We start from the raw sequence: 22,653 nt of genomic DNA, 5'->3' as shown, positions 1-22,653 counted from the left end.
TGTTCTAGAAGTGTTTTTGCTTTTCTGTAATTTTAGAACAAATCGGTTAACATGTAAAGCTCAAGTATTCTTGTAAAAATAATATTCAGTAATAATATTATATGATTGTAATGCCCCCTGTTTTCTTTCTCTTACAGGAGAGAATGCCACAAACCCCTTCTCTGGTAGCCATGTTTGACAGCAGTACTTTTAACCGTAACGTGTATCAATCCAAAGAAGAGAGTTCTGTTGACTTGTATTACCAAGAAAATAACTTGCTATCTGGCTCCCTGGAAGCACTCATCCAGCACCTGGTGCCCAGCGTGGATTACTATCCGGATGTAAGTTGAAGGGAACCGAAAATAAATCTGTTGTCAGTCATACACTTTCACACTGTGTACTGCTTAAATAGGAAGCTTTTTCAGTACAGGAAACAAAGGCATAGCTTATCTATGTAACACTAAAGTCAGGCTGGCAAATAGATAACAAGTGGCAAGAAAGGGGGTCCCAGCTTTGGGAGCTCTGTTTGATGGAAAGATTACAAAAAGCTGGTCATGTAATTGTGTAGCGTATAGAAACAACTTGGGGGGGGGGGGGGGGAGAGTATCAAATTGTATTGGTGACAAACCATGTAGTTGACTTTTCTGCAGTCTGTTTTTATGGTCAGGGAAGCTTCATCTCTTTTGATATTATTATTATTATACAGTATTTATAAAGCACCAATAGTTTGCTCAGCGCTGTAGGCTTCCCTGAAGAGATGGGTTTTCAGGGTGCGCCTAAAGGAGAGGAGAGTAGGTGATAATCTGATGGGTTGGGGCAGGGAGTCCAGAGGATGGGTGACACCCTGGAGAAGTCCCGGAGGCGGGCATGGGAGGAGGAGACCAGGGAACTAGAGAGAAGGAGGTCTTGTGAGGAGCGGAGTGTGCGTGCTGGGCGGTACTTGGATATTAGGTCAGTGATGTAGTTCGGGGCAGTATGGTGGACAGCTTTGTACGTCAGCGTTTAGGATTTTGAATTTGAGCCGTTGCGCAATCGGAAGCCAGTGGAGGGATTGGCAGAAGAGGGCGGCGGAGACGGAGCTGTTGGAAAGGTGAATGAGTCTGGCAGCCGTATTCAGGATCGACTGAAGCGGGGATAGCCAGCGGTGAGGCAGGCCAGTGAGGAGGAAGTTGCAGTAGTCGAGTCGTGATATGATGAGGGAGTGGATGAGCTGTTTAGTGGTTTCTGGGGCTAGGAACGTGCGTATTTTGGCAATGTTGCGGAGGTGGAGTCTGCACGAGTTTGTTAAAGATTGGACTTGGGGCTGGAAGGATAGGTTGGAGTCCAGAATGACACCAAGTACTCTGGCCTGCGGGGCGGGTTTGATGGTTTGATATAAATTTTGTTCTTTAAAAAAAAAAAAAAAACTCTTTATCCCTTTACTTGCATATTTTGAAAGGTGGAGCTGAGAATAAATTTTAACTCGTATTCGTGTTGCACCTTACATATTGTTTAGTATTGCTGGAAACATACTTGACAAGGCAGATAGTCTACTGGTGCAGGTGCATTGAGTTCAAGTAAAGATTGCTCTCAGAAGGATGATTTCTCTTCGCCCAGTTAGCATTTCCAAGCATGTAGCAGTAAAGGGGGTACTGACTTGAATGGTTCAGTACATACGAGCTCAGTTTATCATGTGCTTGACTTGCTCTCTGGTACTTCAGAATGCATATTCTGAAGGCTTCTTCATCCTGCAAAATGTATATAATGTGTTTTGATGTTTTTTGGTTGATATGGCTGTTTTTTATATGTGCTTGCATCCTACTACATTTTGACACTTTTTTTCTACCAGTTGCTCATCTATCCTGCAGTATAGCCTTTTATGATGCAAATCACATATGACTTGTATTTTTCTTAAGAACCAAATAGATATAAAAATGTGGGTGTTTTTTTTTCTTTTGCAGAGAACATACATCTTCACCTTCCTTCTCAGCTCTCGACTCTTCCTTCATCCCTTTGAATTGATGGCTAAAGTCTGTCATGTTTGTATTGAACAGCAGCGACTAAATGAGCCAGGCACTGATAAGGTATGTTAACGCTCAGTCTCAGGAAGGTTAAACATTACCCTGTTGTAGTTTTATATATTTGTTTCATGCCTATCCCATTGTAGTTTTTTCTGCTGATTCGGGAAACAAAGCTGTATAACGGCCCCCATAGACTGCTTGAACTTTTGGCCGATTCCTGCTGAATTGGCTGAAATTTGAGCTGTGCATAGCCCTACAAGCACCACCTGACTTGACAAAAGTTGGTTTAAAAACTGGGTAAGCCAAGTGATAAGTTATCGGCCGAACAGTGAGTGCATCCAATTGGATGCAGACATTGTCCAGCATTGCAAATGTATTCAGCCAGCTACAAGTTCCACGGCTGTTGAATACAATAGCTGCCAGTGGCCATTTTTCCATCCATGCTCAAGGCATGGACGGATTTCCTTTTTTTTTTTTTTTTCTTTCAGCCCACAGGCTGTAGGATAAGAAAATCCAGGTGTGAGGAACTGATTGAAAGCACACACAGACATGAGCTGATTGTTGCTCTCTGGTTCATTTTGGTTGAAGTATACAATACTCCTTGGATTTTGATTGTATATTACTACTGTCTATTGATGCCAAACTGTCCTGGCTGACTTATTTTGTCATGAAGGGAGGAGGGAGAGGAGTGACCATAGGGAACCATTATTTATTTATTTATTTTTATAAATTTTTATTATATAGGATTTATATAGTGCCAACAGTTTGCTCAGCGCTTTACAATATAACGGGAGACAATACAGTTCAATACAAGAGGGATAGCTCCTTGAAGCTTACAATCTAGGCATTTGTTTCCATATACAAGACTTTAGACAGGTTTGATTCATTATTTAAGATTTATGCCATCTTAAGACAAGCCAAGGATATCTAGCAGTGGAATGTTTGTCTGCCTTCTTTCTAACCTGGTTTTCTTTTTGTTGCATTCCATTTGGAACTCGATGAGAGATATAGTAGCCATTTAGATGAGCCCTTAATAGTTTCCTGAGGGTAATTTTCAAATGTGCTTCTACAGAGCCACACCAGAAAAATTGCACCTAAAATCCTTCAGCTGCTGACAGAATGGACCGAGACCTTCCCTTATGACTTCAGAGATGAGAGAATGATGAGAAACCTAAAGGACACAGCTCACCGCATCACTCATGGAGATGAGGTAAAGTGCTTTCCCTTTTGAAAAAAATCATTTATTCGGAGACTAAAGAATACGTGTCTACTTTCATGCATTTGACATCTCCACTCTAGCGTGAGCTTTATCGAGGATTTGGTCTAGCTCATTGGCTAAGATTTCATATTTAAATTATAGAGCAGAAAATGTTCTAAGCTAACTAAATTCTAGTGTCTCTGCCCAATTACACAGTGCGGTATGCACTCTGAAATGGCCAACGTGACCAGAAATGACACATTCTCATTAAGATATTGATTCATGTTCTAGGATTTTTTTTTTTCCTCTCTTTACACCACCAGCAGTCTTGCTTTTCATACCTAAAAATGAGGGGCTTTACACTGTTTTACTGAAGGTAGTGGCTACATATCTATTTGCCTTTTATACTAGCTGTATGTGGAAGACTTGTTTGTTTTTACTGCTAGACTGAATTTTCCTACTAGATAAATGAGTATTGCTTGGCAAGAACTGTTTTTTGTCTTGCACAATGCCTTTTAAAGCTACCACATGTCACATCACAGACCTGAATGCAATAAATATTACATGGTGCTTAACAGATGACTACATCTACTAGTACATACTACTGAGTTTACAGAAACCTTCCTAACATTGTGTCTGTCAAAGTGTGCCTCTTCATCACATGACAGTGACTTCTTACCCAAGCTACGTGTCTGATAGTAACACAGCTCTTTATATATTTCCCTATTTTAATTCTTTAGACTACTCTGGAAGGTCCTTTTTTAGAAAATCACAGGAATGACTGAAGTTTTTCCCTGACAGTTCAGTTGGGTTCATCTTCTGACTTTCTATAAAATAAACATTGATTAGTCATGTGTCACAACCTAACTGATAGAAGTTAGCTTTGTGTAATCTTTATATAAAGAATTGTTATAAATAATTGGTTTTTTTTTTTTTTGTTTTTTTATGCATTCCTGTGTGCTTTTTACTGAGAACCATTCATCATTTACATGTCGGCCACAACAAGGTTTCTGTTCTGCATATAAAACCGTTTTAAATACTTGAGGCAGTTTGCCCGAAGCCAAATAACATTCCAGGATATGCTCTGAAATTTTTTGGGGATTTAGAAACCTAAAGTGTTTAGGGGGGGAGATATGGGCAATTAGATCATCAGAGGACAAGGGGGCACTCTTTATGTCTGGAGGAAAAAAAAATTGAATCTCCGAATGCGGAGAGGCTTCTTCACAGTAAGAGCTGTGAAAATGTGGAATAGACTCCCTCAAGAGCTGGTTCTGCCCAGCTCAGTAGATTACTTTAAAAAATAAAAAGGCCTGGATTATTTCCTAAATGCACATAATATAACTGGATACTAATATTTATGAGTAAAGTTGATCCATGGAATATTCGATTGCCTCCTGGGGGATCAGGAAGGAAGTTTTTTTTTTTTTTTTTTTTTTTTTTTTTTTTTTTGTTTTTTACACTGCTGCAACAAATTGGATCATGGTGTTTTGGGTTTTTTTTTTTTTTTGCCTTCCTCTGGATCAACTGTGTTTCTAGTATAGTGTATATGGAGGTTTTCTATTTGTGTATTTTTTTTTTTTCTCTGTTGGTTGAACTGGATGGACTGTTATCTTTTTTTCAACCAGATTAACTATGTAACAAAAGTGCAAGTAGAGCTTGCTTACTCCATGATCATGCTTTTACTACTGCATTGCTACAAAATTTGGCATGCTGCTAATAGCTAGGGTCATCTTGGTTTGGCAGTGTTTGTTTGCTAATGTCTGATACTCCTGTAGGGCAGATATAAACCAAGCGCGAAGGACTTCATGTGTCCCTTTTTATTAGATTTCAATCCCAATTCCCCTCATTTCATCTACTGGTGTCACAGGGATGTAATAGGAGGGGAAATCTCTTTTAAATGTAGTCTCAAACAGTAATAAAAAACATATGACAGAGGACCTAAACTTCCCATACTCTAAAAGCTCAAATCAAAGCCCCAATCAAATAGAGCATGGGAGGTTTAGGACCTCTGTCATATGTTTTATTACTTTTTTGAAAAGATTTCTCCTAATAATATATCCCTGTGATACCAGTAGAAACAAAGGGAAATGGGATTTTTGTACTCACCATAAAATCCTTATTTTGAAGTCCCTTAAGGGATACAGGAAGTCCTTCACCTTTTGGGTTATACTGCCACCTACAGGAGTATTGGACACTAGCAAACAAAAACTGCCAGCCCAGCAAGACTATCAGTACCTTGCTTACACTGATAATTATCAGTGTATTAATTATTATAATCGGTGACCTGATTATTAGTGCAGCCCCATCAGTGCAACCTATCAGTACAGCCAATCATTGAAGAAAAAAAATTACTAATTTTTTGCCCAAAATCTTTGGTTTTTTTTTTCGTTTGTTTAGCTAAATATAAAAATACCACCAGAAGATTAAATACCACAAAAATAAAGCTCTATCTGTCTCAAAAAAATGCTAAAACCTTCATGACTGCTCAATTCACATTCAAAGTGCGATAGCACTGAAAGATGAAAATTGGCCTAGGAAGGAAGGGGATGAAAGTGCCCAGTATTGCAGTGGTTAAGGCACATTATAAGACCAAACATACTTTTTAGACCATGCATTTGCAACAACCTACTTGTTTGAAATCAAGACAAAAAGAGGTTTGTTGTGTTTTTAATTAAGTCAGACATGTAGGAGAACTACCTAGACTCAGTGCCTACTAGGGGATACTTCAGTTGAGAATACCATTCACAACACATAACTGCTGTATAAGCATTTGTATGAAAGGCAGCACTTTATATTCTGTCTGCTACAAATAGATGTCCCTGATGTCATTTCATTTAAGGCTCAGTGGTGCAAGGAATGTAACAGTAACATACTGTGCTGTTAAATCGTCAAATTAAAATGGAGAAAGATTACTAACCAAGTGCTACATTACCCCACAGATACCCAGCACGGATCACCTAGCACCAAGGTCTGCACACAATGCTATCTCAGCTTAGTGCATTCACTTAATAGTTAACTCCCAAGAACCATCAACTTCAGAGTAGGTCTGTCATGTAATTCTTTGAATATTGTGTGAGCGGTTATGTTATGCACAAAGAGCAGCTTATCAAAACAGCCTTTGTTTATTGGACATTTGAGGACAGAATTGACCCTGTGATCATAGCACTGTAGAGACCAGTGTGGGATCAAACGGAGTTAAGAGTGTTTGTGCTGGCAAATTCCACTACCAGGAAAGGCTCATTGTCAAGGGTCCATTAATTGTGTCGGCACAGAATAGCAGGACAGAAGCTAAGCAGCAGGACTCGTATTAGGTTGAAAGAACAGAAGTTGCTAGATGTGGGCAGACATTGCTAGGAATACAACAAAATAACTTTAGCATGATTCATGTTGGCAATGGCTGAGACTGTTGATTAACTCAGAAAGTTAGATGGGAAAGAGATACATTTAGTGCTATGTATTTTCAAGCGATTATGCAGTCTGAAAACACAAACTTTTTTTTTCTATAATTTCATGTGGATATGTTTTTTTGGGGTTTTTTTACGTTATTTATTAGATATTATTATTCTTATTATTATTACTTTATTAGATATTCTTATTAAGTTATTTTATTATGAGAAAAGTGACTCTTCAAAACCTTGTCAATTTACAGATCTAACCTACTCTAATTCCTTTATATTGACTTACAAAATTAATGGGACCAGTGAAGTTGTCACCATTATGGTACCTTTTTAATATTTGGTGGTATTCTTGAGTCTACAGCCTGTGGGACTGCATGTTCTAAGTATGCCGGTCCCACTCCTTTCAACAGTAGGGAACTGCCCAGGTGACTTTTCCATTACCTGACTTATTTTCTTGTATTTGGGTAGTGGGATTTTCCTTTGGGGGATAGTGGAGGACATTTTTGAATTCATCATCAATGCCATTGTGCTAGACTGTTTTTTGTAGTCATACTAAACAACACTTTTTTTTATTTTCAGATGTACAGAAAAACTGTCCAGCAAATTATCCAAAACCTTATCCGGAAATTGGCTGCTTTGAGCCAGTATGAAGAACTTATTGCCAAAATTAATGCCCAGTCTGCTGATCGTATGGCCATCCTAAAGAGCAAACCACAGTCCATACAGAGGGATATCATCAGTATCTGTAGCGACCCCTATACTTTAGCTCAGCAGCTAACTCATATAGAGCTGGTAAGTAACAGGAATAAAATTGAAATCATTTTGGCTAAGTTGATGTATGGTGAATGAACTCATGAATGTACCATTTGCATTACAGGAGAGACTAAGTTACATTGGGCCAGAAGAGTTTGTACAAGCTTTTGTGCAGAAGGATCCATTAGACAATAATGAGGTAAAGTGACTAGAGGTGTTTCTGACTCTGAGTGAAATTTTAAGTTTTAAATTTGTGTCATAACTGGTGAATTGAAGTAGACAGAGGATCCTGTTTAACAGAATGGTACATTATACATATATACCTTTTTATGGCCTGAATCGATCATACCTTCTTGGTGTGGGATATATAATGACATTATCTGATTGAACTGTGAAGGCCAAATAAAATTTGTATACATAGTATAATTTCACTCAAACGATGCTGTATCCCCCCTTTTTGAATATGCTCTTAGCACTGGTCAGCGAGCCAATGTTAGTGACCGTTCTTTATTTTAAAGGAAAGTATAATATATTTTCGGTGAGCACATACTTTTAGCTATCCGTGTATCTTCACGTGACTTTCCCATTTTGACATATTGATTTTTCATATTTTGTGTTGTATTAAATGTAGATGTATGTGAGAGATCAGCCACACAGGGAGTGCATTGTTTTCAGTGAATCAGCCAACTCATTGACTTCTACTGTTAGAAGTAGCAGTATAGAACAGCCATTGTGTAGCACCTCAAAGCAATAATCGTGTATGAGATGAACAAATATGGTGGTTACAATATACATGTATACAAACCATGCAAACAAACAAGGCTTTTTAAAAATACTTTAACACAGATGAGATTTGCATCAAGGGAATACCTACTGAAAATGTAAAAAATACTACAGGTATACTGTATATTCCATAATCAAAATGGTTGGGGTGAGATGGGCTGTGCTATATATTTCTAAAATGTATAAAATAATCTGACCTTGATTTCGTAACCTGGGGGGGTGTGTGTATATATTTTTTTTATCTTTTGTCTGAAAAAACACCCATAATAACAAATATGAAACCTTTTTTCCTCCGCAGAGTTGTTACAGCGACCGGAAAAGGACTCGGAATTTAGAAGCCTATGTAGAGTGGTTTAATCGGCTAAGTTACCTTGTTGCAACAGAAATCTGCATGGTAAGAAGTTAGCCGATAGCAGGTATTTATTGTTAGAACTTGAGCTATCTCTTAAAGACTTACAATTCAATTGCTCTTTACCCACAGCCTGTTAAGAAGAAGCACAGAGCCAGGATAATTGAGTTCTTCATTGACGTTGCAAGGGAATGTTTCAACATCGGAAATTTCAACTCCCTCATGGCGATAATTTGTAAGTAAATAATGAACTGCAGCATTGGTAAATGCGATATATAAATATATAATTTTTTTCCCCAGTAGTGACTGTGTTTATAAGTTGTACAACAAGAAAGTAGAGAAGGAAAAATTCTTTTAGATATAGATAAACTTTCAGCCGTGCAATACAGAACTTACAATAAAAACCATACTACTTCCTCTTAACTGTTATTGGGTTTTCTCATTGATTTAAATAATAATTACCTCCTAGTCCCTGTAGAAATAAATGCCATGCTATGTACCAACCATTCAAAAGTTAAATCTTGACATTGGGGTTTCCAGTAGGTACAGTAGAACCAGTGGGACATCTGGTAAAGCATTTTTATTTCCGCGTCTGAATTTCTGCCACTTGTATCAGCTTCTTACATTCCCCAGTACAACTTAGCTTAGACAAGGGGAGAGAAACATTTAATCTCTATTTCTGCAACCTGTATTGACCTCATGGCTTAGACTGCGGTAGGGAGAAGCAGGAAAAGGAGCCAGATTGTTTGTTTGTTCTGCTGGATATGGAACCTGTTGGTAGGAAAGGAAGAGAAGATGAACTCGCCAATCTGTTACTTGTCCTTCAATGTCCAATCACAACTTAGGCTGGGAGAGGAGCAAGACTTATGCGCATCTGAGTACAGCCAAAAAAATCAAATTCTCCTACCCTGCCAGACATGACTGTGCTTTGTTGCTATGCAAATCTCAGATTTTGATGGACAGAATTAGAAGTGCTTTGGCAAGTAAAATGCTTGTATTTAATTTGTGCATTTATCAGATTTGATTTCAGTTTTTTAGTGTTTGCCGTACATGCTCAAGCCAAATTAAGTAAGGGAATAATAGAATTCATTGTACCATGACTGCACCCACTGACAGATATGTTTTATTTTGCATTTGGATTTCTGTCCCACCTGTTGCACATTTAAGTGGATATTGTCTGGCTGCAGGAATTGTTTTGGAGCCATGGCTCTTTGTCCTTAAATTCGGTTTTTCCTACTCTAGGAAATGTATGGACATCAAGTATTCGCATCACTAAATAAGACTGCATTGGTTATGTTGTGTGATTTTCACTTTTTCAAAAAGTAAACCTAAAACAATGAGTCAGGTTGAATTTATATTGTTTATAATGCTGGCTGAGCTTCAAATCCTCTTAAATTTCTTTCCCAGTTTACTTCTCAGACTTTACTGCTTAAAATGAGATCTGAAGAAATAGACTTGCTGAATTACTAATGTAACTCTTCTTTAAATTGTTTAGTCCATGTGAATAAAAAATTTATGGAAATGCAACTTTATTGATATCAGTAGCAATAGCTTTGGAAAAATATGCTTTCTAACATGCATTAAAATGTTTTTTATCTCTGCAGCTGGCATGAACATGAGCCCTGTGTCTCGGCTAAAGAAAACGTGGGCAAAAGTCAAGACTGCAAAGTTTGATATACTAGAGGTATGTGAGGCTGTTATGATATGAACTTTTATTATAAAGAAAATTTTATATAATTTTTTAAAAAATTGATCTGGGGAGGGATGTTTCTACATTAGTATAAAGCACAAGGATGATAACAGATCAGATTAGTTGTCAGGTTTCTTATGCAGGTTTAAAAATAAAAGGAAGTATCTACTTGACTGATTAGAGCAGCATATGCTTTTCTTTTTCTTAATGTACTTGATGGTGTTTGATGGCTCGCCATTCAGGTTTTAGTTCAGTTTCTGTTTAGTTATAAAAGTGCTGACCAACTGACTAGATATACAGGGCCACAAGTGTTACCCCCTGGCATCACTAAAGGGCTGCATGCATGATGCAAGCTATAGTTCTTGCAGATATAACACAGTGTGGTTGGAGGATTGGAACTTGCTGCAGGAGACAGGTTAGAGAATGGGGGCATGTTACATGAGACTGCTAAAGATATTTGCCAAGATCAATGCCCCATCTTTGCCCACCCTGTAGACCCCTTGAAAATAGTGGCATGAAAGTCACACAAAAAATACCAAGGGGTCACATCTTGGTCATAAGTGGTTTATACTATACTGTGTGTACTCAAATATATGATACCTGCAGTATGGCTTTTGTGTAATTTTGTTAAATATTGCACATTTTGTCTGAAAATCATGTGATTCTGTTCTAGCATCAGATGGATCCTTCAAGCAACTTTTACAATTACAGAACGGCTCTGCGTGGGGCAGCTCAAAGGTCTCTAACAGCCCACAGCAACCGGGAGAAGGTATGTTGTCCATACAACTTGGCAAACACTTGTGGAAGGACAGATGTTACTATTGTTTGCACATTGGATTTAGTCAAGAATGTACACAGGCGGTAGCTAATGGTAATAAAGTTAAAAATCAATATAACCTTTCTAATCAGACTGAAAAATAATATATTAAAACAGCTTTACAGAGACTGCAGCATTCAACTGGAAATCTTTCCCAGTGTGCCAAAAAAAGCTGAAATTGAATATGCACTGGTCATTATCAAACAAGTATCTATCTAGTAAAACTTTTTAACTTTTAAAAGATAAAATTTAAATTTAAATCCAACATCCCAAGGAGGCTTGTGTTCATTTATAAAAGATTTGTTTTTGGGTTTTTTTTCTTTTTTTCTTGTTATATCAGGAACATTTTAAAGTCTTGCACACAAGAATAACAATACACAGTGTTATCCATGATGTAATATAAATCCAAATGATCATTACAGGTTACAAGAAGCTCTATATTTGCTTGGATAATAAGCTGCTTAAACTGAATACTTGTAAATGGCTATGAAATATGTATAATTTTTTTTTTTAAGTGCATTGCATTCTACAGATGGGGAAATTAAAATATTCAAAACGGCTGCGTCTATAGTGTTTATTAAACCTGTAATCTGTATAAACCATCTAGCGTAGCTGGTAACTGTTACACCTGAAGCTGCCTACTAACTGTACACTCTGGTACTTAAAGTCTATTATCAGCCTGTAGTGCATGTGCAAACCCTATGCAAATACTGATTTTTAGAATTTCAGTATTTGCATATTTTGGATGGTTTTGGAGTAAATCAGAAATGCTCTGAAAAAAGGTAGCCATACAAACCTACTGGTGTAACACTAACTCCTGGTTAATAAAGAGTACAGGTTTCCAGTAAGCAGTCTTCATTCTTGCATATTCCAACGTCATTGCTCAGCTAGGCGCAACATGGTTTAATTTAAAATGCCTAACCAGACTATACCTACCAAATAACTCATTAGACAAGCATGTGTATGCTGAAGAATAATTTGTCTTTTAATACATGTATTATTCAGAGGCTTCAATGAAGCATGTCAGTTATGCTACATTGGTTTAACAGCATCTTGCTGAAAATGAGCGCTGCACAACATTTTGAATCGCCTGGAAATGTAATTAAAAACTTCAGATTGCTCAGTGTTTATAAGCTTTGTGTAAGATCTCCAGATGTAATTTCCTGCATATTAACTGCTAATCTGGTAACTCTCATTACCATTTATAGAGAACCAACTTGTCTGTGGTTCAGTCAGGTGGTACCTGTAAGACTGGCAAAAGACATGATGATGGTGGGAAGAGTCACCTAAATATTCTTTATATATTTAAAATATGATTCAATAAACCTAAAAAGCAGCATAGCATTCTAGGTCCAAAAATAATTACTGGAGTTGATGAAATAGGAGCTATTGGGCAAAACTGCTGGAAAATCAGGAAGAATGTTCCTTTTGATAAATGCGATCAGTACAAATGTCCATCGTCAGAAGCAGCAAAATGTACAGTGAAATCATATTTTATTGGATAATTGCTTTTAATTAAATTTGCAAGCTTTCGAGACTGATACTGTCTTTTACAGGCATTGTGTAGTACAGAAACCTAAACAAACTAGACCGTACCTCCAGGGTAAAAAAGGATTAATTTACAATCTCCAATCGGAAACTCTGTTTTGCCAATTATTGTGAATTTTTACATCTCATGCTTTACGTTTAATGACACTTACTGTATATATCTCTTGCTATACATTTTTAATGATACTAATGTATATTCAAAACTTTGTGGGTGAGCACCCCTTGATCCTTCTTACTTTCTTCCAATTGGAATTCTTCCAATGGGTACACTTCTGGTGACAACTCTTCTTTAAAGGGATGTCCACCCACTTTGGAGAGATTTATTTTTACCTATAATGGCATCTATACAACAGGAAGTAAATACAAAAAGATAGAGATTTTAACCATTTTCATATTCTATCCAAAAGCTTAAAAAGTTTTTGCCTATACATTCACTTTTGTATAAAAAGAAAGTGTTTTCTTTTATCTGCATTACTTAATGTGTGGCTGTGATTTTACTATATTTTTAAGATTAACTGTTTCTTAGCAATATGTACGGAAAATTCCTCTGTAGACTGCACTACACACTTAAACACCAAGGTTCCTTAGCATCCAGCTTGGTAACATTCTGCAATTCCCAATTTGCTTACGGACATGAGCACTTTTTGCTTTTATATTTATAAATAAAATATCCATCTTTAGTAAGTGAAGCTTATAATTCCAAAAATGCTGTGTCGAATTCTTTGTGTTTTGGACAGCGGCCAAGCTACTTGCTGTGCGGCATCCATTTAGGAGAGGAGCTCTTCAATATTTAAGGCGTAAATTTATGCCTTGCTGTCACTTTTCATAGACGTTACAATTACAGCATACGTGTTGTGATTGCTAGAACACTTCTACCTGTGCTATGACCGCAGCAAATGTGTTGCTCGATTACATAACTATTGGTGTGTGTTTAGCCTGGAAAAATAAGATACTCTGTTGCGTATAGCTGCATAAAATGTAAAAATCTGTTGACAATAATAAATTGATGATTTCCACATTCTGCTTTTGTCTTGTATAGATTGTGATCCCATTCTGCAGCCTTCTGATTAAAGACATCTACTTTCTGAATGAGGGCTGTACCAGTCGTCTGCCTAATGGACATGTCAATTTTGAAGTAAGTAATCTGCTTGTTTAGGCCTAAGCTACAAAGGGCAGGTAGTTTTTAGATTATGAGACTGACCTTTTGTCGACAAGCATCCCACTGCGAATACATCGTTGCTGATTTGTTAAAAGAGAAGGAGCAGACAATTGAGGTTCTTGCCAGTAGCATGCAATCAGGTTTAAATTTTTATTAGAAAATGAAGTGGGTTTCCTTGGAAAATGCAGCTAGCCCTTTGCTCATTGGCTTTTTGATGGCGTATTTAAGCAGTTAGCTGTGTAGCTTAGGCCTAAATCTCTATTTTTTGCTAAATATTGCTTATATTCAGTGTTATATGCTTATTTTAGCATCATTTCCTACACAAAATTTCAAGGCAGCAAGTGCTGTTGTTTCCTTTACAGAGATTTGTCATAGTCACCACATCTGTACTAAAACTCCCTTATTTAAAAGGATATATTCCTTGCTTGAAACAGAATCTTGTATTTTGCTCATATGTCACCAGTTGGCCTCATTTGTTTTAGTGTCTCGAATCCTTGCCACACCTTGTAATTAGGTTCCTTTTGTCATTTTATGAAAGGATCTGTTACTCCAGTTATTTTCTTTTACATACTGTAGCTATAAATTTACTCTGACCCAATGCATATTCTTTTTCTAATCTTCAGAAAGTTTGGCCATGCATAGCTGGAAGAGTCTGTTCCCTCTGTTGTTTACTTTTACATAGCTATATATTTATTCTGACCAGTGCATATTTTTTTTTTCTAATCTTCAGAAATTCTGGGAGTTGGCAAAGCAAGTCAGCGAGTTCATGGTTTGGAAGCAAGTTGAGTGTCCTTTTGAAAAAGATCGGAAGATCTTGCATTATGTGCTGACTGCTCCAATATTCAGTGAAGATGGTAAGAGTCCTCTCAATTATAACGACAGCAAAAACTTAAGATATCATTTATCACATCTATTAGTTAAGATATTAAAAAATGTAACTCTGTATTGCTAATAACGGCTTGCACATCTGGCCTTATTCAGCAGTGCAAAAAGTAGATAACGATATCAAAGGGTAGTAATGCAAAATAACTGATCAGAAATTGCCTCTTAACTGATCTGTCTATGGTAAGTTCAGATTTGAATGGTTGGCTGGTATTATTATGCACATCTCTCTGATGGATTTGTTTCATTTTTGAAGCATTACAATGGCCAGTTTCACTTGCATGGACAGCTCCTTTTGAACTCATGGTGTAGGTTCACAGCAATAGATTCCAAATGCAAATACCACACTTAGAATCAACTCCAGACCTTTTACCTGCCTAATTGATGAAGAAATAATGGAGTAGCCCACACCTGGCCATGAAACCGCTTTTGATTCAATTGTCCAATTATTTTTGGTCCCTTGAAAAAAGGGGGATTTCTGTAATTCCTAAACCCTTCCTCCAATTTGGATGTACATACCCTCAAATTAAACCTGAGAGTGTGCACGGTCATCCCATATCCATTATATAATTATAGCTTGAATATGTTTTGGTAAATACCTGGAAAAAAACTAAAATTGTGCCTGTGTCCAAATATATATGGCCCTAACTGTATATGAGAGCTTACCTGTTGTATTATCTTAATATTTGTTTAAATGTTATATTTGGGTAAATCAGGTTTTCTGAACAATGCTTGTTTTCTCTTATGCTGCAGGACTATATTTGGCTTCATATGAGAATGAGAGTCCCGAGAATCACATTGAAAAGGACAGATGGAAAAGTCTGAGGTGTGTGTCAAGGTCCATGCCAGTCCTCAAGCCTGGGTGTATTTCTGCCACATTGGATAGTCACATTCAGTCTGTTTGCAAAGTCCAGTGACCATTTCCATTGAGTAGCCAGAGCAGCTACTGTCTTGTCTTGACTTAGTTTTTACATGTGTCTTTAAATTATTACATTGATTTGTGTACATTGTGTTTTTTTTAATGTTAGTTCTCCTGTTTTACATGTTTGAAGCATTAAATTATACCTTCATGTTCAGCGTGTAGAGTTTTTTTCTATTGTCATAAAGTGAGATAAATTGATGAAATAATGTGGATAAGTCCATTCCGGTAGCTTATTGTTCAAAACATATTTTATGATCAATGTAATTTTGACCACCTGGTGAGGTTTAGGTAAATTAGGCACTAACATCTTCCAAGACACTCCCCATTTCTAATTCAAAATGGGGCATTAAGACCACTTTATGCGGCAACACTCTTTTCTTTACAGGATCAATCCAATTAGGTGATTTTAAGTTTTTGGGAGTTATTTCATGGTTAACTACCCTGACAATTTCTTATATTTCTTGGGAAACTCTATTGGTAGGATCACTTGTGGTCCTGCGTAACTATTGTAGACATTATCAGACCCCCACCTGCTGTTTTTGAATTATTTAATGTAATCTAGAATGCAGCAGGAATAACTACCACACACAAAGACTGATAGAAACACCCAAAACTAACAGGTGTTGTCAGGAACTGTGATAGTTCCCACTGTTGAAATATCATAAGCCATAAGACATAAGCCAAGAACTGACTTGGCCTACTAAGCTCCATCTGTAACTAAAATGTTGACTGATGCTTTAAAGGGAAATATCTGTGTTGGAAGCTTCAGACGGATCCTGCAATGTTCTGACTTCTCCAAAGCATGGTAGTTGTGGTGAAACTGCATTAGCAGTGGTGTCACATGATGATGAATTTAGGTGACCCTCCTTATACTGAAAGTAGTAGTATCAGTCTTGGAATCCGAAGGCGGATTTTCACAAAGGTATTTTCTTTCTGTGGCAGATTCCCTTTTTAATCAACAAAACACAAACAGCAGTCTCCTACATGACCTAACAAATAGAGTAGATAATAGATTGTTATATATAAGACAGGTGCCTATAGTCCTCCTGGCAATAATAGAGCTACAAGATTGCATGCAGGTTTTTGTGGGAAACTCGTATAATGTATGCCTATAGAATTAGGATTAGCCAGGATTTATTATCCTCCATTATATCTTGTTTTATTTTCTTGTTTGTTTTTTCCAGGTCAGCACTTTTGGGCAGAGTCTAATGTATGAATTGGCTGCCATGGAATGGCCATTATTTATGGACACATTTGCACTGAGTGGAATTTGACTGATTGGAGCATGTCAGGCAGCTGAGTCATTTCTCCAGCACCGTAAACGTGAATCACTGCAGCTTGAGGGCAGACAGGCAAATGAAATGAATTTCTAGTGACTGGGCTCTGGTGCCTGTTTAGGACAAACAATTATGGCTATTTCACAGTTTTCCCAGTGCTCCGCTTTACATCTTCAGTTGCATATAGATTCCTTGCTGGATTCCACCTTCTGCTTATCAGTCCAACCCAGCTGTCGCTCCTACAAAATAGGAATATTATCAACTAGTGTGCCGCAGAGGACAAGAGTACTTCAAGGAGAAGATAACAAACCCAAAAAAACTGAATGTCTCTCACTGGCCCAGGGGCCCACCCATCAATGTTGAACAGATTTGTTTCTAAGCTAGTTTACTGCTGGATAGTAAACGGTTGACTGTGAACTATTGGACACTGTAATAAATATTACTATTATTTCATAAATACATTTGCCATCATTCCAGATCTAAAACCCATGTCTGGAATGTAGGCACTAATATATAGCACAGTCCATGTGTGAATAGACTGTTGCCATGTTAATCTGTTTACAGTCTTATTTCCCTTTTCTTCGTATTATCTTTTGTTCATATTAATGTTGTGTTACTATGACTATCATTTTATTTATTACACCCAGCTCTGTCCAACAAAGAGCAAGTTGTGCACTGAACAGAATACTGACACAAACTTATCTTTCTCTGTCCTGCCTCACCTGACCTCAGTATACATTTAGAAGTACTGTAGGCTGAATTGCCTTTTCTCCATTTTGTTCTATCTGCAACCTATAATTGTAAACCTTGTCCTGCAGATCAGTTGTGTATAGGAGCAGCAATGTGACCCCATGCTTTAAAAAAATGTGCATCATTTCCTAAATAATTAGTGTCCAACTCAAAACTGCTCAACTGCTTTATATCATATTTCTAATGAAGTTTTAAAAGTCTATCACTATAGACAAAGCTGAGGGAGACTAACAATAATGTTACTAAGACTCCTGTCTCTATTAATGTTTTAATGTGTAAAGCTTTTTCTGATCTTACTTTCACTAAGCCAAGAGAAAATTGAGCAATTTACCTCATGTTCTTCCCCTTAACCTACAATTAACTGTACAGAGGCAAACTAGTGGTAGACTTTGTTGAAAAACAATGCTACATATTCCAGCAGACTGATGGAGGGCTTATTTGTGCATGTACTGTATAGGAACATGATGGAAGGTGAACGTGCTAGTAAAAAAAGGCAGGAGTGGTATGTATGTACTCTACTGAATTTTTCAAGGGTCTTAAAAGTCATGCAGGTGTAAAAGACTTGAGCATGTAAAGACATTTAGATGCGTATAACACAGTAGGTGCTTACTATAACATATGAAATGTGACTTCATTCCTAATAATTGCAGCTAACCGCTTTATAAGAATCATAAGGTAGGGTCAGGGGATTAAATATAGGGGAAGACCCGATATGGAAAAAAAATAATTTATTGCTATTGGAACCTCTAGTTTCAATTGATTGAGCATGGAAGGTATCGTTGTAGGGCTTGGCTGCTACCTTCCATGCTCAAGTTCTGAGCATGGAAGGTAGCAACCGAGCCCTACGACGGTATTGTTCTTACCTTGTACAGATCCTTAAACAATTATTGACTGCCTTTAAAGCAGTGAGAAATATTTCCATCTGACTTGCATGGATTATATGTCAGATTTTGTTTGTTTCTACTAACACCCACGCCATGAAATGATGGCTTGTGGTTGATGATATTCATTTAGTAATTTATGCTCAGAAGTTAGTTTTTGGGGTTTTTTTGTTTTTTTTTACGTGGTGGATTTTGTAGCATCTAAGCTACAGATGCTCATAAATACTAAAATTTGTAACTTGCTGCAATATTTTTTTTCTTTTTGCAGGTGTTCTAAAATTAGCCAACATTATGCTAATAAAGACCAACTCTAATTCTCTGTTAATGTAAACCTCATAAGTAGAACAAAGACAAACAACACAAAAAGTAATATAAGTAAGGTTAACTTTGACATAATACTGAACAATTTGTGTATGCTCTGTTATTTTACAATTTTTTCTTTATAGAATTAGAGATGCATTTTTTTTAATTGATATCCTATAATTTTATTTAAGCACTGATATAATATGCAGAAAAACAACATGATGGCCAATCACCCATGTAACACGTTTTTCTGAAACATTTAAAGGGGGATTAACATACTCAATTAGTGCCAAATCCAGTGACTGCCATAGCTAGAAAAATGATATGCTCATTGCTATTCCTAAGACATTTGTCAGAATTTCCATAATCAATTTTGGAGACATTTTCACACACATGAAAACTGCAGGGAAATGAATATTCTGACAAGCAGCTGTTCTGACAAGACATTAGACACCTCCCCACTACTTTGCATGAATACATTTAGCAGATCCCTAGAGGAGAAGGACATTCTATGTCCTAAATTGAAGAGCAAAAGAGCATTCCATTTCTAGTATCACTGTTGGTTAGTTATATAGTTGTGCAGCTAATTTGCCTAAGTCTATATCTTTAAAAAAAAAAAAAATTGGTAATCAAGGAGCACTGTATGAAAAATGCACAAAGGTGTTCTTGTAAAAACAGTGTAAATATATAGCACTTTCCACCTATAGCAGTTCAATGATTTTGTTTAATTAGAACCCTAAAGTAAACCTCAACGATGCAGTATGTTCTTTCAGTTTATAAGCATGCTGGCTGTACATAGGAAGTGATGGAAAGATTCTGAAGCTGTGTATGACTATTAGGCATGAGTATGATGCGTGAATGACTCAATTCATTTAACATGAAATATCCTTCTTTTTTCTATATTTCACAAATACAAGCAGTGTTATTTTTTACATTCAAACTAAGGGCATAAAATGACATTTATTATATTTATAATTTAAAAAAACCAACACAGGTTTCATACATTTATAACCATTCCATAAATCAAAGCTTCCAGAGCCAGTTGGGGAAAAACCTGTACAGTGAAAGATGTATATTTTTTTAATTAATGGTACAGAACCATAGGGCATGGAAACATTGTTTTCTTATTTTCCTCAATTACAGTATGTCACGTTAATCCAATAAACAGGTACTGTAGTAAAGGGGCATTCCAAGAATATGGAAAGCTGACCTCTACTTAAGGCTGAATTGTGTGTATATATGATTGTAATGTATTTTGACTTGCTTATAAGATGCATTTCTAATTTATGTAGTTGAAATTAAACTGTACATACAAGTAAACAGCATTGTGTATATTAATCATGTCTATTTCTTTATTTTGCTCTATGTATTTGAATAGATGTCATGGCTCTTATGAACGTATTTTAAGCCTTGAACACATGGGTCGAATATCATCCAAAATCATCCGGTACAGTAGAATCCGGCTGACATTCGACCCATGTGTACAGTAACTTGTTCAACAGAAGCCAATCTGATGACAGACGTCTGATAAATGAGCATGCTGGAAAACCAGCAGCCCACTGGGTTGAATGATAGGGGAAAAAAAAAATTAAAACTTACCAGGTGTACTAGGTATTACCCCAAAACATACTAACAGTCCAGAAGGTGTGGCCAGGAGGCCCTGGATTCCAATTTTATATTGGGTCTTATGTGCAGTAGAATATATCAGAGTACAATGATCCCTAACGGGCAGCTGTTATGCATGTAGGAACCTCTCAGAAAGCCTCAGGTGAAGACTAAGGAGCATTTAGAATAAAAGGAGCCAAAAATGAAGATTCCTAATTGCACTTATTTTTTTCCATTAGGAATTGCAGAATACAAGGCATTGCATGCTGTGGCTTCTAAGGGCCCCTCTCACCAAGGTTCAATCTGCTGGTTGACTTACAAACTCAAAGGGGTTAGACTAATTTTTCAATTGCAATTTTGCGTAAAGTAGGCTTTCACAGCTGGTGCTGGCAACCAGGGTTCTTCTGTAAATATTCAAAGCTGGAAAGCCATACAGTAAAAGCTTACAGTAATACATCCCAGTACTGCAAGCATAAGGATCCCTACATTCTAGGACCATATTGGTCAGAAGTTCATTAACTGAATATGTTACTTTATATTTCATGACATGAAAATAACTCATTAGTGTGCCTGAGTTTCCTCTTGGAGTGAAGAATGCTTGTACATATACTGTATGTATCTATTGACCATGGGATGATTTGCAGAGTCCAATAATACTGAATATTCCCTAGCACAAACCAAATGTTAAGTGTAATGGTGGTCCACCTGGTAAATCTAGGCGGCCTTGTGAGGGGACGTTGACTTCACACGAGAGCCATGTGTCATATTTTGTATCTAAAACTTTGCTGTTAAATACTTCCTAAATTAGAGTATATCAACAAATTCTATTAATTTACAATCACAATACATCAGTAAATGGAATATATGTTGTATGCACCACAACCCAGTCAGGGAGTGTAACATACCCCTTTAAGCAAAACTACATTTTAACTTGCTAAGCAAACATAGTTTTGCAAAAATCAATAAGTGCCATGGTCTCACAGTTTGGGCTCCAGTGGGGATAGAGAAAAATATTTAGATGCCTGTGTAATAACAGAAATATAAGCAAAAAGTAATAGGCTGGCTAGATTGCAAGAATTAATGTGTACAATACAGCAGTACAGTCTGTAGCTATAAACCTTGAAGGTGCTGCTGGGCTTCTCTGCCTTCCCACTGCTGATATGCCTTGTAGGTGCACCCAAACACCAGCCAAAACAGACTGACTTCAAGGCCTTCAATATTTTTTTTCCCCATAATGTATTGGCTTAATTGTTTAAAGACCGCAGGTTAGGGTTTTATCATACCAAAAGAACAGCAGCAAAAATTTCCTTTGCTCAGTAGTATCTTGTTGTATCTTTAACCTCTGCCACAAACTAATTCAGAATCAGTTGGCTAGACAGACAGCTCCCCTTAAGTATCACCTTTACGCCTAGATGGGCAAAGGACAAAGCATGACCCACTTTCCTCCTGCAGAAAAGAGGGCCAAGGAAGCAAGATCTGGACTTCTCAGAAGTTAGTTTGGCCCCAGGCAGCAGGTCTGGTGTAGGCTCAGTCCTCTGGGCTCACTTCCTTCCTAGGCAGCAGGCCTGGAAGGCAAAGGACTGGGCACTTCATATACACACATCCTCTCTAGGCAGGGTCTGGGAGAAAAATGGACATTTCTGGAAGGTCTCCACAAATGTTAATTCTCCAGCTAACATCACTTGCATAAACCTCCCAGCAATTTTCCAGAGTGAAAAATATTCATAACCCAATCCATTGTATCTTAGAGCTCTGCCAACTGGAGAACACTCAACAGTAGTGGGTATTAAGCTGGTGTAAAGTCCAGTTGCAAACACTACTAGGGGCACTCCAGCTAAAAGTGGTTGTAAACCCTTTCATATACCCAGTGAAGTGTTTGGCCTCAGGTGATACACAGAGATGAAATAAATCCCTCTGCATAAGTTGTACCTGTCTGTCTATCTGCACTTTTCTTCTCTCCGTTAGAATTGCTGAAGTTATACATTTTGTCTGAGGGTTCAGAAAAAAGGGGGCATAGAACTGAAATTACACAGCGTCGGAGGGGAACTTCAGGAGAGGAGGTAAAGGACCACTTTGTATGATACTACTGAACAGAGCAAGTAAGTATAACATGTTTTTAATTTTAAATAAAACAATAGCCATTTCAACTTCTTTAAGTGCGCCAAAGCACCACATTCCTAATCCTGCAGCAAAGCATCAAGTTCTCAAACCCTGTATTGACACCTGGGTGCCAGAGATTGTAGAGGAGAAAAGTGAGGTCAGAGGCACAACAGCAATGTGGGTGGAATACCCTCAGCTGTCCTATTCCACCAAAATTACTGAATGTAAATATGCTGGACTAAATTAAATAATAAAGCTT

The 22,653-nt window shown here is 37.3% G+C and overlaps 1 protein-coding gene across 3 annotated transcripts in view; it reads left to right on the top strand.

Annotated features, from left to right (window-relative positions):
- RASGEF1B (RasGEF domain family member 1B) overlaps window positions 1–20,027 on the top strand; it is a 512,404-nt gene extending 492,377 nt beyond the window's left edge. For 2 of the 3 annotated variants that reach the window (XM_089675523.1, XM_089675540.1), the window contains 12 exons: window positions 138–320; window positions 1,920–2,042; window positions 3,052–3,189; window positions 7,155–7,367; window positions 7,453–7,527; window positions 8,410–8,505; window positions 8,593–8,695; window positions 10,065–10,144; window positions 10,824–10,919; window positions 13,555–13,650; window positions 14,405–14,528; window positions 15,310–15,632. In XM_089675523.1, coding sequence (XP_089531649.1) covers window positions 138–320; window positions 1,920–2,042; window positions 3,052–3,189; window positions 7,155–7,367; window positions 7,453–7,527; window positions 8,410–8,505; window positions 8,593–8,695; window positions 10,065–10,144; window positions 10,824–10,919; window positions 13,555–13,650; window positions 14,405–14,528; window positions 15,310–15,473 — 1,491 coding nt within the window. In that variant the 3' untranslated portion in view covers window positions 15,474–15,632. Of the gene's footprint in view, window positions 1–137; window positions 321–1,919; window positions 2,043–3,051; window positions 3,190–7,154; window positions 7,368–7,452; window positions 7,528–8,409; window positions 8,506–8,592; window positions 8,696–10,064; window positions 10,145–10,823; window positions 10,920–13,554; window positions 13,651–14,404; window positions 14,529–15,309; window positions 15,633–16,662 lie in introns of those variants that run through there. The other variant, XM_089675532.1, reaches the window with a different exon arrangement.
- The last annotated feature ends 2,626 nt before the right edge of the window (window positions 20,028–22,653 follow it).

The sequence above is a fragment of the Staurois parvus genome, unplaced genomic scaffold, assembly GCF_062004578.1.
Source record: "Staurois parvus isolate SC_StPar_1 unplaced genomic scaffold, SC_StPar_1.0 ptg000013l, whole genome shotgun sequence".
Lineage (NCBI taxonomy): Eukaryota > Metazoa > Chordata > Amphibia > Anura > Ranidae > Staurois > Staurois parvus.
This window is presented reverse-complemented; position numbering and strand designations above follow the sequence as displayed.